A 17,977-nucleotide genomic window follows, 5' to 3' on the forward strand; every position below is an offset into this window, starting at 1 on the left:
AAGAAAGCCAAGAAGAAAGCAGCTGAGAAAGTGAAGAGTCGCCAACACGCAGAGGCACGACGGATCCAAATGGAAACAATGGGATCATCGCATTACGGATTGGGCAGTAGAGAGTCGTGGGAGGTAGAGTTTGTAAGTATATTTTGATTTCTAATTTTTTTTAATTTATATTTCTTTAAATTATTTATATGTTTTAGTCTAATATATTGTGACATCTATTTGTTTGTATATCTCTAAATGTTTTGCAGACTACCATCGTTGGTAGAACACCTACCCCTAGAGAGGTAGGTTACCATCGAGGCCATAGCCGCGCAGTGACATGGCTTCACTTTTATGAGGAGGGTCTCATCACTGAGGACCAATACAATTGGGCCATGAGGATTTGACAGCCAGAGGAGGTATGTTTTTCTTACTTTCCTATTAAAAGTATAACTAATTATAACTTTTTCTCCACCTTGTCTATGTAAGCAACCGTGATCTTTTGTGTGTGTAGGCGAACCCGGATGTGGAGCATAGCGAGGAGGGGGATAGTGACGCTAGTAGCCATGGAGGTACTAGCGAGGATGTTTCCTCTTCAGATTCGTAGAGGAGCACCATACCTCCTCATGAGGCCTTCTTTTCTTGTATATGTATGATATCTCTTTGGGCCTACTGCTTGCAGCCACGCTTTAGGTCGCAAGCACTCAAAACTTCCCTTGTAAATGCTTTGATATATAATGAATACAAGGACTTTTACTTTCAATTCTCGTGCCCGTAAGATACATTGTCTTTTTCCCAAATACACAATCTAATGTATGGGAGGGGGAAAAAAAAACCAGAGAGCCACATGCTCTCTGGTTTGTTTTTTCAGTTCTATTTTACTCGTCTATCAGCGCGTCTAAATTGCAGGTAATTCGCGTTTATTCGCGCGTCTATAATGCAGACTACAGGTGCTTATACATGCGCTGCATAATTCAAATTAAAAAAAGAAATTAAATATCTTTTTTTTAAAATAACATTTTTTGTTTTCCGTTTGCATCTATCAGTGCTTGTAAAAGCGCGTCTACCAGCGTGTCTATATGCGCGTGTATATGTGCGTCTATTGCGCGTCTATTTGTGCATGTAAATTCGTTGATACATGTGATTATAGATGCGGCATGATAGACGCGCAAATAGACGGGCGGATAGACGCACCCGTAAGTTTTTCTCTGTATTCAAAAATCGCGTCTAAATGTGTGTCTATGAGGCCTTTTTGTTGTAGTGTATTGTACATATTGAAAAGGAAATTTGATAAAATTAAATCTATCTCTAATTCCATAATGATTATGTGTATATGAGTACATTGGACCTCAACTAATACTGAGTAGGCAATAGTGTCAAGAATGCTAGTCAATGTTACTCTATAATTAATGGCTACTTCCTAGTGCATTTGTTCAAAAGTTGAAAAGCTAGCTTACCTTGATGAAAGAACACGATTCTAAATCATGGCCTCACATTTTTCTAAACAATGAGCAAGCATCTTCTAAAGTTTTTCATTGCCATACATATTCAAAAACAAATTCAACAGTAAAATGTCTCTATCAAGAGTAAACATAATGATGCTTGAGTAGAAACGTTTACCTTTATTAGTGTTACCTTCAATAACACAAGAAAAAGGTAAATTCATAAAGGGTACATTGTCAAGAAGCACTCTATCCCAACCACTTCCTCATAATAGTACATGCTCTATTAAATAGACCATTATGCACATAGACTACCAAAATTGCATTACACACAAATATTTTTAGTATAGCTCTCTTAAACATACTAAATGCAACAGAAATACTCCTGCACTTTCCATAACTTTGAATAAGAGAAGCTATGATGGAGTTTAGTGACTCAAGCCCTAGTAACACTATGCTAACCTAGATTCTTCTTCCACCAAATTTGAAAAGTTAGAACGTGCATCGAGTATAGTGATATAAATAGTATGGTCAGCATTTGCACCTTTGCTCTGCATTGAATTGAGAAATTCAAGTGCATACCTTCCATATTGATGATCAATGTTTACTCAAATCATCGCATTCCACATGATTACATTTAGTTGTAAAAGATTGATAAAAATTATCAAGACATCTTTCAAATCGCCAAACGTATTGTACATATCAAAAAGCGTAGTTTTAATAATGGTGTTGAGTTCACATACAATTCCTATTAGGTATGTGTGAGCAAGCATGCCTTCCAGTAAATATTCCCCACTTACATAAGCATCAAAGGTGCTGATCATACATGTTGCAACATTTCATAGAGAATGTGAAATGCATCATCAAGTAGTGAATATGTAGGTATCATCATATTCCATGAGAACATGTCATGTGCAGGCATTTTCTCAAATACTTTCTTTGCATAGTCTATACATTCACAGCTAGTGTGCATCTTCACCAAGGCAGTAGTCAAAATGAGATTGATACTGCATCCAATGAGCATGTCAATAAGAGAGTGTATTGACTGGCCTCTTAGAAGATCTCATTCATTGATTAGCACACATATCTTAATTTTCATATTTTTTATATGTTATTTTAGACTAATCCTATTGAAACTAGGGATTCTTGGACTAACACTAGCACCAAAGGTGGCTTTGCCAAGTAGAACCCCTCATGACAATGTTGTAGCATAGAGATGAAGACATTAATCATGTCATCATTCTATGCATAAATAGCAAGCATGAAATTCCAAGAGACATCATCTTTGTAACGTCCCCGTGTCGTAGGAACCCCCCCTTTAAAAGGCCACCCTCCTCCTCCCTCGTGGACATGGTTCCCCCCCCCCCCCCCCCGGTTGCTGCAGAAGCCCCCCATTTGCTGCAGGCAGGCCGCCAGCTCCCTGGTTCCTCCGATGGACGTAGAACCCCCCCCCCCCCCCCTCTGCTGACGTAGAAGTCCCCCCCCCCCTTTGCCACCCTAACCGGCCGTGAGGAGAAAGGGAGGAGGAGAGGATAAGAAGGAAGTAGTGGGAGAAAAGTAAGGAGGGAGAGAGAGAAGAGGAGGAGAAGAGAAGGAGGAGAAGGGAAGAAAAGAAGGGAAAGAGAGGAAGAAAGAGGAGAGGGAGAGAGAGAGAAGGAGAGAAGAGGAAGGAGAGAAGGAGGAAAGGGAAAGAAGGAGAGAAGAGATAAAAGAAGGAGAGAAGGGAGGAAGAGGAAGAGTAGGAGTGAAAAGATAGAAGGAGAAGGAGAGAAGAGAAAGAAGGAAGAGAGAGAAGGGGAGGAAGAGGAAGAGAAGGAGTGAGGAGATAGAAGGAGAAGGAGAGAAGAGAAAGAAGGAAGAGAGAGAAGAGGAGGAAGAGAGAGAGAGAAGAGGAGGAGTGAAGGAGAAGGAAAGAAGAAGGAGAGGGAGAGAGAAGAGGGAGAAGAGGGAGAGAAGGAGAAGGAGAGAAGAAGAAGTGGGAGAGAGAAGAGAGAGAAGAGGGAGAGAGGGAGAAGGAGAGAAGAAGAAGAAGAATAGAAAGAGAGAGAGTAGTAGAAGAAGGGAAGGAGTAGGAGAGAGGTAGATGAAGAGAAAAAAAAGGGAGAGAAGGAGGAGAAGAGAAGAAGAAGGGAAAGGAGAGAGGTAGAGGAAGAGAGGTGAGAAGTAGTAGAGGAAGGAAAAGAGGAAGGAGTAGAAGGAGAAAGAAGTGGGAGAAGGGGAAGAAGAGGAGAGAGAGAGGGAGAGTAGAGGAATAAGAGAGAAGTAGGAGAAGAGAAGGAGAGGAAGAGAGAGTAGGAGGGTAAGAAAAACAAAGAAGAAGAAAAGAGAGAGAGAGAAAGAAGGAGGAGAGGAGGAAAAGAAGAAGAAGAGAGAGAAAGGGGGTAACCACTATGAGTCACCCAAACCACTCTCCTGGCAATGAACCACATCTGGTGGTCTTCCCAACCGATCGTGTCAAACCAAAACCGTTAAGGTTCGGACTGCCCAATCTCCGCGAGGTGAATGGCTCCCAAGAATAAAGTCGTGGGAAGCATAGGCGCCCAAACCACTGGTAATGCTGGAGGGACGAGCAGAACAACCCCAACGGAGCACACACGAATCAAGCCTAGGTTCTAAGCCTTAAAATTAATTAAGTAATATTACTCGTGGAAGAGATGAAATGGTTTGTGCATGGAACCAGAACGAGTCTTAGGGTTTCGTTTACTCTAAGAACTAAGTGGCATGCGTGAGTGGAAGAGTTTGAAATTCACATAAAATGATAAGGTTGTCGCCTTATCTCACATGAAATGATAGCTTTTACTCACATAAAATGATGGGGTTATCACCTTACTTCACATAAAATTATAGATTTTTAACCAGTTCAGTACATGAATAGTCATTTGGAATTCATGTTTCACAATCATGGTTAAAAGGAACACATGAAATGTTAATTCTGCTCATGAGATACACTTGCATCGTTAGACAAAACCCTAGGCTTTCATAAACGCAAGTCACTTGTGATCCGGGCATTAGGAATAAGTATAAATTGCATGCGAATTGTTTTATCTATCTTGCTGTGGACTAGAGTCGCAAATGGATACGCTCCTAGCTTAGTTGAAGCTAGTGACCTAACCCTAACGGGATTGTTGACCCAAGTTATGCTTGGCGGTTTGAAAAGGTTGTAAATCCCTTAAGCAAGTGTTTTGATACATCCAGTTAAAATTTTGATTGTACATGCAATGGGATTGCGATGCCTTGAAGCAAGAGGTTGTGCATTCAACTGTTTGTTAATGTGGTTTTGGATGTTAACCCAAGTGGGGAGTGTTTGATGATTTCATGGCCGGGTTTGAGATGACTGATTGCCATGGAAACGAAAGGGATGTTTTCCCTAGCAATTGTTACTATGTTGGTTGCTTCAGCTATGGTTGATTTCCTAAAGAGATAATTAAGGAAGGATGGTTGATTTCCTAAAGGGATAATTAAGGAAGGATGGCGCTAGCTACCCCCCGCGATCAGCCGCCAAACCCTAACCAAGGGGGGTATGAATCCGCACCGGGAATGTGGACCGAACCCCCCGCGAGAGGTCTCTCCGTGGAAATCACTTGGCGTAGGAGGATGCTTGGGTGCCATGGGGGCTCTGGCCGTAAATCCCAATGCCTCCGGGCCCTACACAAGTGTTCTACGTGACTCGAGATGGGATCTCAAGGCCTTGATACTAGTTACAAGGTGGAATCTTGGAAGGATAAACCTTCGGGTTTTATTTCCAGAAGATGGAAGGAATTTTCTGCAGAGGCAGAAAGGAGCACTTAATTCTCCTGTATGGGCAGGAGACACACATTAATCCGAAGATAAGTTAAGGAAGTGTTTGATCTTGTTTTAACCTGTCTTCGTGTCTGTGGCCTAAATTACGTAAAGGAACCTGTGACTAACGGGTTAATTAAGGAAGCTGCTTTTTTGTGTCAAGCATAACGTCGTAGGTAATTAGATAACTAAAACAACCCTCGAGGGAAGCGTGGTGGATGTGACCAATGGGTCTATCCTATGGAAGGGTGGTCTCGGTTAGCTGAGAGCTTTCCTCAAAGGAGATGTTAACAAGAAATGTTAGGAAAAAGTCGGTCTATGACCTTAGACAATGTTGACTAGGAACCCGGACTTCAGGTCCGATCCTAGTGGGAACAGCCGGATTAGTTCCGTTGCGGGGCAGACTCGGGAGACCCTAGTTGGCAAACCCTGTGTCATTCCTTGGGAGTGCCGGGCGGCGTCTTCTAGATATATCTCTCGATGGACTGCTAAGACATGTCCCGCGATTTGAGGAGCGGGCACGTTACAATCTTGCACTCGCAATCTTTGAAATACTAAATGTGCCTCAACTATGAAACTTCATTTGCTATATATGCTCACAATTGTAATGGTTAGGACAACATCACAATCCAATCTCTTGAAAACAAAATTGTATTGCACCATGTCCCTCTTATTAGGTCTCTCTCACCACCGCAAGGAGAAAGGATGTGTACAAGAGTACCTCTATTACGTGATAGCCTCTTGGTCATTTGATTAGAGAGATAGATACCTTTGTAGGCTGATGATGGCACATGCATGTGCATATATTGGAATTTTGTTAGCACACATCTTGATGGCATGAAATGGAAAACCATGCTTTTACATCTTGTATGGTGTTACATTTGTTGTACACTTGGAATAAGGCATTGAGAAGGCCGTTGGTGTTGAGGCCGCAACCAAGAGTGTAGTGATGGAGGAGAGTTCCTTCTTTGAAAGATTTTGCCTTTTAGCAGGCCTATGGGAAGGCCAAAGTGGTGGAGGGATGATGGAAGATGGAAAGTGGCAAATTCTAATGACTACCTTGGCAGATAGACTATGACTTTGCAATAGCTTCAAGACCCCGATGGTGAACCATTCTCATGCGGACACAATAGACACACAAACACATAAATAGATAGATAAAAAGGGGAGAGAGAGAGAGAGAGAGAGGGTTGCAAGTTAGCAACCTTTAATATCACCCCATTTAAAAAGTAATAATAAAAGTTTATATTTTAAATTTTTGATTTTTTGTGCTAAGGAGAATTTTCAGTCAAAGCAATCACTATGACATACAACATGCCCAAAAATGAAATATTTGACCATGAAAATGAGTGAAAGTCAAATATAGTTCTTATTTATAGAGCAAAAATCATGAAATACATAAAAGCTGTAATATGGTTAGGATAAAAATACCTTTGGCATGCATTATATGCGCAAATAATATATGTGTATGTAGATTTAGCTATTAGGATGAATTAGCTCTCGAGAACTATACATTTAGTAATAGTAGTTGTTGAAGCAAATTTATTTGTTTTCTACCTTAGAAAAGGCATAGGAACTTCACATGACTTACCATATCATTAATGTCTTTCATTAAATGATGAATATTGAAATAACGTTTAAGCATGGTATTTATACACAAAGACAAATCGTATTGTGGCATTGGTTTACATCTTAATTTGTTGGACCCTAGAGCCTTATATCATCAAATCAAAATATTTGAACATAATAGAAATCTCAAAAATCATGTTTGGGGTCATTAAGCACCAATGAAAAGCCAAAGACACACAAGTCAAAGTGATATCACACAAGTTGATGGTCTTCGGGGATGTACTAAAAAAACGTAAGTGTACCATGTGTGGTTAACAAAATTATTATTTTATTTGATGAACTTAAGAGAAATTTATAGGGTTATATTTGCAGAGGGTTGAAAATTACCTAAGCAAGACCAGGTCTTTTCATTACACTACAACATATATAGTTGTATAAGGGGTCGTTTAAAACCTTTTGAACGTGTGAAATGGATGTTTTTTTAGGGGGTGAATCCCCAAGTTGAAGGCTTTATTTTGGCATTTAAAAGTGATTGGTAAGTTAATGCGTGGATGGGGTTGTGATGTTTATTTGTAGTTTCTTTTTTGTGGCACATTTTAAGTGTTTTTAATAAAGACATAAGGTACCTTAGTGATTTTGTGCTTCAAAGTATTGAGCAAGATGACAAATGTCTCCCAAGTAGTTCAAATAGTTGAATTTTCCAATCTAATGTTTGAAAGCCATAAGGTGCTTTTATACAAGGACTAGAAGAGAATTTCTACACGAAAGACTTCTACATAGAAACATGAGAATGAGTAGAGTCTGACTTGTCGTTGTTGCCGAGTCCCGACCCACCTCTAAACCAATTGTACATCTCTTTTGCTTATCGATTAGTAAGAGGGTTTAGCGTTTGCAAGAAAAACAAGTGGAAGAGACAAAAGTTGACCTACTTATGAAATGGGTTATGAAGCAAATGTGGAACTTGGAAGTACATGTTAGTGTTAAAAGGGATTGCCCGAGAACCCAAGGAGCCGTAGGAGTGTAGGACAAAGCAAGTAGTTTGGACTATACTAAGTGAACAAACAAAGACCTTGATGAGATTTAGGGGGTGTTTCTGTCCTTAGAGAATACGTCGGGGGGAATGGTTTTGCTGTAAATAGAGTGATGAGAGGCGCTAAGACAAGCTAGGCTCTCTCTCTCTCTCTCTCTCTCTCTCTCTCTCAGAGTCTCAGAGCATGAGCTTCTCTACAGCTTGCGACCATATGGCCGTCTCGGGTGCCCTGTTTTCATTCATGGGCTCATGCGAGCTGAGCCAAAGGCCTTACCACAAGCACTGCAACTGCCACCTGCACGATCAGCAGTCGGATATGGAGGCCGCCGGCACGGAAGGTCCTGCAAGGCTCACACTAAGGAGCCGATGCGGCATGAACACGGCTAGCAGAAGCAGCAGCAGTGGTAATATTGATAATAATAGTATCAATATGAGGAGGATGACGAGAGCCGCCAGCTTCTCTGCGTTGTCGCTCCTCGCCAGCTCGACCTCATGTACTGCGGCGTCCTGTAGCTGCAGCGCCAGCAGCTCTGCCATCGCTTGTACGTCTCCTTTACCAAAGACTTCCAGCGTCTCCGATTTGTCGTCCCTGCACACATCCACACAGCCCTCCAAGAGCTCTGATCCCATATTCACTTATACGTCTCCTTTACAAAAGGCTTCCAGCGTCTCCGATTTGTCGTCCCTGCGCACAGCTAGACAGCCCTCCAAGAGCTCCGTCAATATCCCGTTAATCCGATCGCATATGCATCCACTCGAAATCCATTCATTAATCAGTCGCTCGACCCAATTCAGCCGTCCGTAGGTTCATCTTATATATTCTCTCTATCCATGTTTCGCCCAGGATTTGCTTGCTTCGTTCAATCGAGAGAAACAGATGCACATGTTTTGTAAGACAACCTTAGCTTAATGAGGTATACAAATTTTCAATGTCCACGCTCTTAAGAGCTGTCCTATCACGGAGCCACAAGCGATAAAAGCCAAAGAGGTGGTGGAAGGCAATTGAATATTCAAGAAAACTCGAGGTTTAATTATGTCAAGTGAGTTGTTAAATTTGAAAATGAGATTGAAGTTTTTGTAATTTTATAATTTAAGGTTAGCTTAGTTATGATATAGTTAGAAACCCAAAATATAGAAGCTGTCAAGGTTGAAGGTGTTGAAGGTTCTTGTATCGGATTCGAAAACATTTTTCTATGAACATTGAGGAGGCTTCATCACTCTGACAATGACTTCACATGTATTGTCCAAACTCTATATCGACAAATGTGGTAGGAAATTAAGTCACGCAATAAGCTTCAGTTAATTCAAAATATTTGGCAATGGGTCAGCAATATAAAGTCAACACAAAAGTGCTTATGAAAATTGTTGGCATGTAACTTCAATACAAACAATGTCCACATGAGTGAGTACCATACATATGAAAATGATGTTCATGAATAGCTTTAAGCATGCTTTTATTTTTCCAAAACCAAGGTAATGTCGAACAAAAATCAAAGCCAAATAGATTCCTTCAAAGAAAAGCATCCATGATTACCCTTTTCAAAAGCCTTTACTTTAATGTATTTGTTTCTAAATTCCAACTACTAACTTGTGTATAACTTTTTAAAAGGAATTGGATTGGCATGGTAATTACAAACAAACTGAATATAAATCTACAAATAATTGAGTGTATTTCCAAGCCTAGCTCCAATCTTAAGTGGAAATCCTAGATGGTTTCAAGGTTTTCATATTATTATACTTCAGAGAAAAAACATAACGATTTTTATAACAAAACTATAGAAAAAAGATGATTGACATCTAGATTTAGCCATTACATAAAGACTCGAGATTGATGCTTGTAGGTGTGCATGTGCACATTGCACCTTCTATTGATATGGTGTCTTTTTCTTTCTTGTATTCTTCTCTCCTTTTTAATTTCAAATGTCTCCATGCTTTAATTCTCTGTTTCTACTTCTCCTCTCTCTCTCTCTCTCTCTCTCTCTCTCCACACACACACACACGCCCCCCTAAGGATGGGATTAAAGGATTGCAAATAGGGTATTTTTATCTTACAACAATAGCACACAAGCATGGTAAAATTCTTTCAGATTAAAAAATGCCCTTATAAGGGTGGATGGCCAATGAGAGTAGATATTGGCAAGAGTGATCTTTCTTGAAAATCTTGAGATTCTCTTTACCTTTGATCTCCTCCTCCTTCTCTCTCTAGCCCTGCCTCTCTTTCTCTCCCTTTTCTATCTCTTCCTCTCTCGGCTGCTTTCTTACTTCTCTTTTCTCTATCCCACTATCTCTTCTTCTCTCCATTTCTCTCTCTCTCTCTCTCTCTCTCTCTCTCTCTCTCTCTCTCTCTCTCTCTCTCTCTCTTTCTCTCTCTCTCTCTCTCTTTGTAAACACAATATGGTGATATCTTAGAAATAATCAAATATAAAAGAACATTAGTGGTCTTTCATTAAGGTTGTGATTATCACACACACACACACACACACGCACACGCACACACACACACACACTCTCTCTCCTTTCACTAAGTCATGTTGATGGAAGCATTTGATTAGCTAGTGTTTACTAATAATGATCAGTTGATTGGTTAATGATGACAATGCTAATCAAGATGCCTTGACACTATAAGATATAGGCCTCATATCGACATTCAAAGCGACAAAAATGTTCACAAAAAAATTTGCCCCTGTCATCATTAAACACGTCACTATTGGCGATGCCATAGAACTGTCACTATTTGCGTCGCAAATAGCGACATTTCACAATGCAAATTGCGAAAATAATAGCGACGTATGCAAGTAAATTTGCGACGTTAATAGCAATGGTTACAGAGAAAAAAAATTGTAGCAGGGCAGCACATGTAGCACTATGTGTTGTATTTGGGCCATACAAAAGGGTTATAATAAAGTGTACAATGGTCGTCAAAATGAAGGCAAAGTGTCCTTGAATCTACAAGACTGATATATAAAATAAATACAAGATCGCTTAATGAAAACGCTAATGGAATCATGGCAAGATACAAAGGATAATAATAACATAGTGCATAGAAAATGCCTACATAAATCACATGATCAAAAAAGAAGAGGATGTGCGCTCCACGGATCCAAGTGCGAGCTATAGATCCTCACTATCCAAAAGCTTGTCCTGCCGCAAAGGAGCATCGAGCGGACTCTGCAGAAAAAGAAACAACTACACATCAGTCCACCATACAATAATGTATTTTAATTAAAATTCGTAACTATAGACAAGAAAGATGAGTGACTTACTGGGCTGCCACATGCATACAATCTATCAATCAATGCAAGAAAATTTGTAAAAAAATAAGTGAGAAAAATAAAAGAAAATTTACAAAGTCCTCCAGATACGTCCTGTGGCCGCTACTCCCAAGATGATGGACCTCTCCTGCCTCCAATTGTGCTCTTGCTGCCTTGTGCTGCTGTCGCCAACTTCTTGGAGAATATGTAGCCTTCTCCCTGAGTCGATGCCAGTCATCTACATCTAGCCACTCGAGCTTTGAGGCCCCACTCTTAAGTGCCTTGTATGCATCCGATCCTTTGTGTGACATGTACGCATGCATGCACTCCATCATCCAGCCTATGGAAAACCTATCTGCTGTGGTGGGTACCAAAAACTCCTCATGCAAGGATGCTACTATGTAGTCCTTGCTCCCCTTCGATATGTTCTTCCAATGATCCAAGACGTTGTGCTGAAAAACTTGTTGGCACAACTCTCTCCTGTGAGCCATCACCCTCCTCTCCTCATCATTCATGATGAACGCTCCTTTCCTATCATCTAAAAGATATCCATATCCCTTTGGGGTATGTCTAAGATGTGTCTTCTCCCACCTACAACCACGCTCCTGGGCATTTGCAGGAGACCCATGTATATCTGGTATACCCACGGGGGTGGTATCTCTCAGAGTAGCACCCATAGGGATGACACATGTAGATGACATCTGAGCAAAATCTAGAGTGACTGGAGTAGACGTCCCCACACATGTGACAAATCCCATAGGTGATGCAACTCCAACAGAACGACGAGATGGAGACACTACGTTGGTACCTCCACAACAACCACCTGAGCCACCCTCTCTCGAATATGTATGAGAGCAAGGAGTAGCACATGTATCTTGAGCTGACTACAGGCTCACCGCATCCACATCTTCGTAGCATCCCCCAAAACCACTCCCTCCGTCCAACTCAAGTCCGGAGCATCGACCTCATCTACTGAAAATAGAAGCATCAGAGCGTACCAAAGTACATTTAATGGAAAGGTTGATGGTGTCTGAGACAGCTCCTGGTCTATCATATCTCTTAATTGAGCCATTTGATCTGGAGACATACATGTGAAGATCTCATGTAGCTCCTCGTTGCTCATCCCTCGACTCATCATGCTGTCCAAATATCCACAAAGGTCACCTGCACAAACAAAAATTGATGTTAGCATAATTAATATAAAGATTCAAGCAAAACACGATAATATAACTCTAAAAAAATGATCTTACTTAAAATGCATATTCTGGAGTACCCTTATAAGTGATTCATCAATGAATTGAGTTGGTGGATGCTCTAAGTATGGCGTAGCCTATGGTCCCATGTCAATCTCCTGATACAACTCCACATACACACTCGAAGGTCGATAGAAAGGTCACTACAAAAGGATGAGTCCACCTCGTTCTCAAAGAATTCTTAGCCTCCTATCTTTCCATCATCGTTACCCGATTCTACCTCCTCGTCATGCTCCAAGCTTTGGGCGACTTCCACCCCTTGCAATATCAACCCCTCTATCTGCATATTGTCCTCTGCTCGGAACATTGCTTTCATCATATACTCTCACACTTCGGGGAGTTGAAGGCACAAGATACCACCATCAAGGTTGTTGGGGGTTTAGATAGAAAATTGCCTATTCAAATTCACATACAAGAGAGATTTAACATTTGTGATACATACCATGTCGTAATAAAATTTTAAAAAACATGAGTTTATGCACAATTTCCAATATGATAAAATGATGTAAACTAAATGGTGATTAGTTATGATAAAACAAAAAATTAGTGAGTTTGGGAATCTCCCAATTCCCATTTTTTGAATACTAAAAAGGTGGCACACGGATAACATGCCCATAAGTTTCTCAAAACCATATGATATAACCTATAATTGGAAAGCACTTGAAAAATGGAATCTATTGGGCTATAGAGCGCTCGATTTGGAGTTATAGTATTCAAGTTATGACAAATCCAAAGATTTGACCACGTGTCCCAAACTTATGGAAAATTCCCATATTTCCCAATATGGTGTTATGGCCTGGCAAGTAAAATATGTCGCACAAATTTGTCCATCTTTTTTCAGAATCTATTTCGAGAAATCTAGATGAACCTCGTCAAACAGTTGCACAGGCTCCTTCCAGTACCACTTTGAACCATGCACATTGAATAGGATCATGGAGAAGCTATGGTAATCCACCGTGATAATACTTTGCAAGTTCCCAAAATACTCCATCTCATCTATAATGGTGTTTGGATCCATGGCTCACCATCGACTCTCTTGCTCGAACTTTGCCATGACACCACAATCCATTATGGAGTGCATTTTGTCGATAAGCTCCACGCGAAAATGTTGTCCGCGTAACCATGCCACACTATCTATTTTGTGTTGTACATTGAAATGGTTCGCGAGAGGCTGGCATCAAAGCTCCATGTAACCATTGCATAGACATAAAAAATGGCATCTCCTCTATGCCCTCGGGATATTGAATGGTTTTGGCATGTTCTACATTAAAACTCATATCGCGCTTCTTCCCGATCTTTCTTGGCTTGCTCGTACCTAGCGAGCCATGTCTCCATGGAGGCATGGTGCAACATACAAAAATGATTCACTTTATTAGCCATTGCAGCATCCATCCTTTTTTGTACCCCATTTCCAACCGCCACATCTCCGATCAGTCTATCATTGTCCTTCAGTGACCATAGCATACCGTTGTCTAAATCAACCAACCAACCTTCAGTGACCATAGCATACACTAACGCCTCAGACACCAACCAACCTTTAGCCATGCTACCTTTTGGCCAAGCTCATTGTTGCAGAAAAGCCTTTCAGGATTTTCATAAAGTACTCTAAGAATGGATACTAAATGTTCATCGGTAGAAATTACCGATACGGGGCAATGCGACAATTGTTGAACTCGACGCCTTAATAATTGGTTGTCTTTAGAAAATGTGGATCTGAGAGAACGCATCATACCCATTGGAGTGCGGATAGACCTGATAGTTTACTTCACAAAAGTGCTCTTCTTTAGTGGAAAAAACCCAAGGAGCACGAGGTAGTTGCAAGCGACCATCAACAATCGACTCCGGCCAAAGCGCCTTCTTCTTGCCTACCTCCTTTAAATCAAACCGTGCCCCTATAGTTTCTCTCTTTCCTATGATGTGGTCCCATAGTAAGCTGCCCATATTCTTGAAAATATGCATGGGATCCAACAAGTGGGTCCAATATGGCAACTCGTAGAAAACTGAGGTCTGTCGTATTCCATTTGGATGCGACTCCGTGTAGATCATTTTTATCTCGTAACAGCTTTGAGCATTCATTTGTGGTGGAGGTCATCCAAGAAAACCTTCCCTTAGTTCATGACCCTCTGGCAAGAAAGTGGTGTTTCCTTGATATACCATCTTCTCTTCATGGTTTGTGAGCTTTGGGAGTTTAACTGTGGCCCACATAATGGATAGGCATGATAACCTGAGGTAACCAAACATGTCCCAACACCTCTATCCTTTGAATATAAACTTGAACAAGCTATGATAGATATTACCAATGAGAACAGAAGCCTACTTACCTGAGCACTCCCTGAATCTCAAAAATTCATGCATGGTCCATATGAGAATGACTCATATATTGGCAGACCATCAACCATTGCGCTTGCTCATATCTTCCACAGCGGCCCCCTCCTCCCATGAAATCTTAAGTTCATCGACTAATGGACAAAGATAAACATCGATATTCTTGACTTTGTTATGGCCAGGAATGATCAAGCTAAGGATCAAGTGTCCTTTCTTTGTAGAAAGCCATGGTGGGATGTTGTAGGTAAGGACTATAGGCCACACACTGTAAGAAGTTGAGCAGAGACCGAATGGGTTCATGCCATCCATAGCAAGACTGAGCAGAAGATTCCTTGACTCTTGTGCAAAGCCTAGAAAGGTATAGTCAATGTGGCTCCATGAGTGTGAATTTGCTGATATTCGTTGGACTCCATCTGTGGTTCTATTCTATACATGCCACATTTTCAAGCTCGCCATACTTGACGTACAAAACATATGATGTATACAGGGGATAAGTGAAAAGTGTCTAAGAACTTTTCGAGGGATGGTTTGCTCTTGCAAGTCCTGTTGATACTTGTGAGTATCACACTTTGGACAAGTCTCCATAGTCTCATATTCTCCTCGAAACAACACACAATCGTTGACACATGCATCGATGTTGTTGTAGTTCATGCCAAGCTTTCGTAAAACATGTCGCACATCATCACGAGACTCAGGCATGGCATTTGCAAGTGGTAATATATGATACTTTAGCAACTTGAAAAAAAATCATAAAACACCTTGAAAAAGCATAATTGTTTTTTATAATGGCGCCGAAAAGAAATCAACGAAGTGTATGTAGAAGGTACCTGAACAACTTGGTCACACTCGCATCACTCCACCCGTATTTTTCTTGCACACTTAGGAGTGCAAGCAATGTCTTTAGGCGAGATCCTCGGCACCCATCATGTAAGGGTATGGATGCTTCCTCTCTAAGTGGATCAGATGTCTTGGCATCCATGGGCATTAATGCATTGATCATTGCCTCCATCTCATGCTCCAAGATTGTAGGAAAGTCTGAAATATTGCATGTCTCCTCTAGTTTTGATGGTATAGACTGGGTAGTGCCTTCTAAGTGGTGGATTGTGGTGCACAGATCGGATGCTGTACGCTCACGTAGTGAATGCCGAAAGGTCCCCAAGAACAAAAGAACTCTTACTTTTTGCACAAAAATCAAGGTAAAAAGCATGCACAACATGAACAAGAGACCAATTGGGTGCAATCTCCCCCCATGCCTTGTGTGAGCGTTCCACAAAGCATGTATTTTATGTATTAATCATCTTCAAGCTCAAATAATAGCCCAAATTACAAAAATAGCAAGCTTTTGGCTTTTGAGTTTACTTTAGCAAAAAATAGAAATAAAGCTAATGGGCGGCGCCCAAAGAGTCAGGCGTACCCAATACAATGTCCAAGTACAATTAACATAATCGTGCACCCATGCGCATACAAAATAATAAATAAATATCCAACGCCTCAATAAATAGGCGTGACAAAATATAGATGCCATGCCTAAGGTATGCGCCCATGAAAATATAAGTAATAACTCGAATACTCACTATCCTCCAATGCTTTCCTCTGCCACTGCTGCTATCTCTACACATCAACTGAAGCATTCACAATCGTTAGTAAAATAATGCAATTAAACGGACAAAAGTGATACCTAGCAGTCTTCAACTACACAAATAAATCAACTGGTTAGAAATCAATCCTAACCTTAATTTATTACGAGTGCGCACTCTAAACTCATAAACATTTATTAATTTAATATACATTTTGTGAAATCACCTGCTATGGAATCACCCATGTACACACTAAATTAATGAAACGCCCGAAAAGGATAGGCGTCCCCATCAACTTCTCGCACAAAGAATCCACTTTGTGCATGAGCCCCGGTCATCAAAGTTTACGGAATCCACCGTAAAACCTCACGGAATCCACCGTGAAATATGCCTCCTGGCATCATACCCCCGGGGTGGGATAGCAATTGACCTCAATTGCTATTAGCTCAATGTGGAGCTAATAGAGTGGGGAAAGCATTTAAGTCTCTAGCGTGCATCCATTGGGCTTCCTCTACAGGATGGTTCTTAAACTTGACTAAATATCTAGAATATCTTCGACCAGTTCTAGTGGTCATAAAGTCAGTGTCTATGATAGCTTCAGGTTCAAGTATTTCAGTCTCTTCCTCTAACAAAGGTGGATTTTCATAAACAGGGTGTACAGGTAATTGGCCTCTAAAGGGTCGTAATAAACTAATGTGAATGTGTTGTGAATTTTCCAGTGAGGTGGTAATTCTAACTTGAATGCATTGTCATTGATTTTGTGAATGATTTTAAATGGTCCATAGAATCTAGGTGCTAATTTCACAACTAGATGTTTATCTACACTTTGTAATCTACGTTTTTCTATTCTCAACCAAACATAGTCATCAACTTTGAAATTCATTGCTTGTCTTTTCTTATTGGCTTGTTTGGTATATGATTGCTGGGCTTTGGCAATCATGTCTTTAACCTCATCAAAAATAGTAATGTGCATAGTAGCAATATCATCAACACTCTGAATTCTATTTGATAAAGATGCAACATGTGTAGACAATCTATAACCATAAATCACTTCAAACGGTGCTTTCTTTGTAGATGTGTGTGGTGTATTGTTATATGCAAATTGTAATAAATGCAAATGTGTGTCCCATGTTTGTGGTTTAGAAATAGTGTAAGCATGTAAAAGATCTAAAATAGTACTGTTAGTGGCTTCTGTTTGTCCATTAGTTTCAGGATGAAATGCAGATGAGAAATCAATTTTTGTGCCTAGGTTAGCAAACAAAGTAATCCAAAAGTTGTTACAAAATCTAGAATCACGATCAAAAATAATAACTTTTGGTAATCCATGGTTAGTAAAAACAGTTTTCAAAAACAATTGTGCTGCCTGAGATGCTGTTAAAGTTTTCTTACATGGAATGAAATATGCTTGTTTACTAAACATGTCTACTACAGTCCAAATCATATCATGGTTAGCTTTAGTATTAGGTAAACCAGTAATAAAATCCATAGAAATTTGTTCCCATGGTCTCGATGGAATAGATAAAGGCATAAGTAATCCATACTGTCTACCATGATGTCTCTTAACTCTTTGGCAAATTCAAACATTCAGAAACAAAGTTAGATACATCAGTGTCCATATGTGGCCAATAAAAATCTTCAGTTAATGTATGTAAAGTAGATATGATACCTCTATGACCTTGATATGGAGGACAATGAATCTCATTCAAAACAAACGATCTAAATGGAACTGTAACACATAATCTCTTTTCATAAAACATGAATCCATCATTAT

At 40.3% G+C, this 17,977-nt stretch overlaps 1 protein-coding gene across 1 annotated transcript; it reads left to right on the top strand.

The window, feature by feature from the left end:
- The first annotated feature begins 7,869 nt into the window (after positions 1–7,869).
- Positions 7,870–9,000, top strand: LOC148029417 (uncharacterized). The gene has a single exon (XM_087688701.1). The coding sequence runs from the start codon at positions 7,985–7,987 to the stop codon at positions 8,603–8,605; it is 621 nt and encodes a 206-aa protein (XP_087544827.1). The 5' UTR covers positions 7,870–7,984; the 3' UTR covers positions 8,606–9,000.
- Positions 9,001–17,977: the final 8,977 nt, after the last annotated feature.

Source organism: Lygodium microphyllum, chromosome 11 (genome assembly GCF_053477565.2).
Source record: "Lygodium microphyllum isolate KBCC chromosome 11, Lygodium_microphyllum_v1.1.10, whole genome shotgun sequence".
In the NCBI taxonomy this organism is placed as follows: Eukaryota; Viridiplantae; Streptophyta; class Polypodiopsida; order Schizaeales; family Lygodiaceae; genus Lygodium; species Lygodium microphyllum.

What these genes read in the sequence shown, in the direction of transcription:
- LOC148029417 (XM_087688701.1), top strand. Translation starts at nt 7,985, where the DNA reads ATGAGCTTCTCTACAGCTTGCGACCATATGGCCGTCTCGGGTGCCCTG.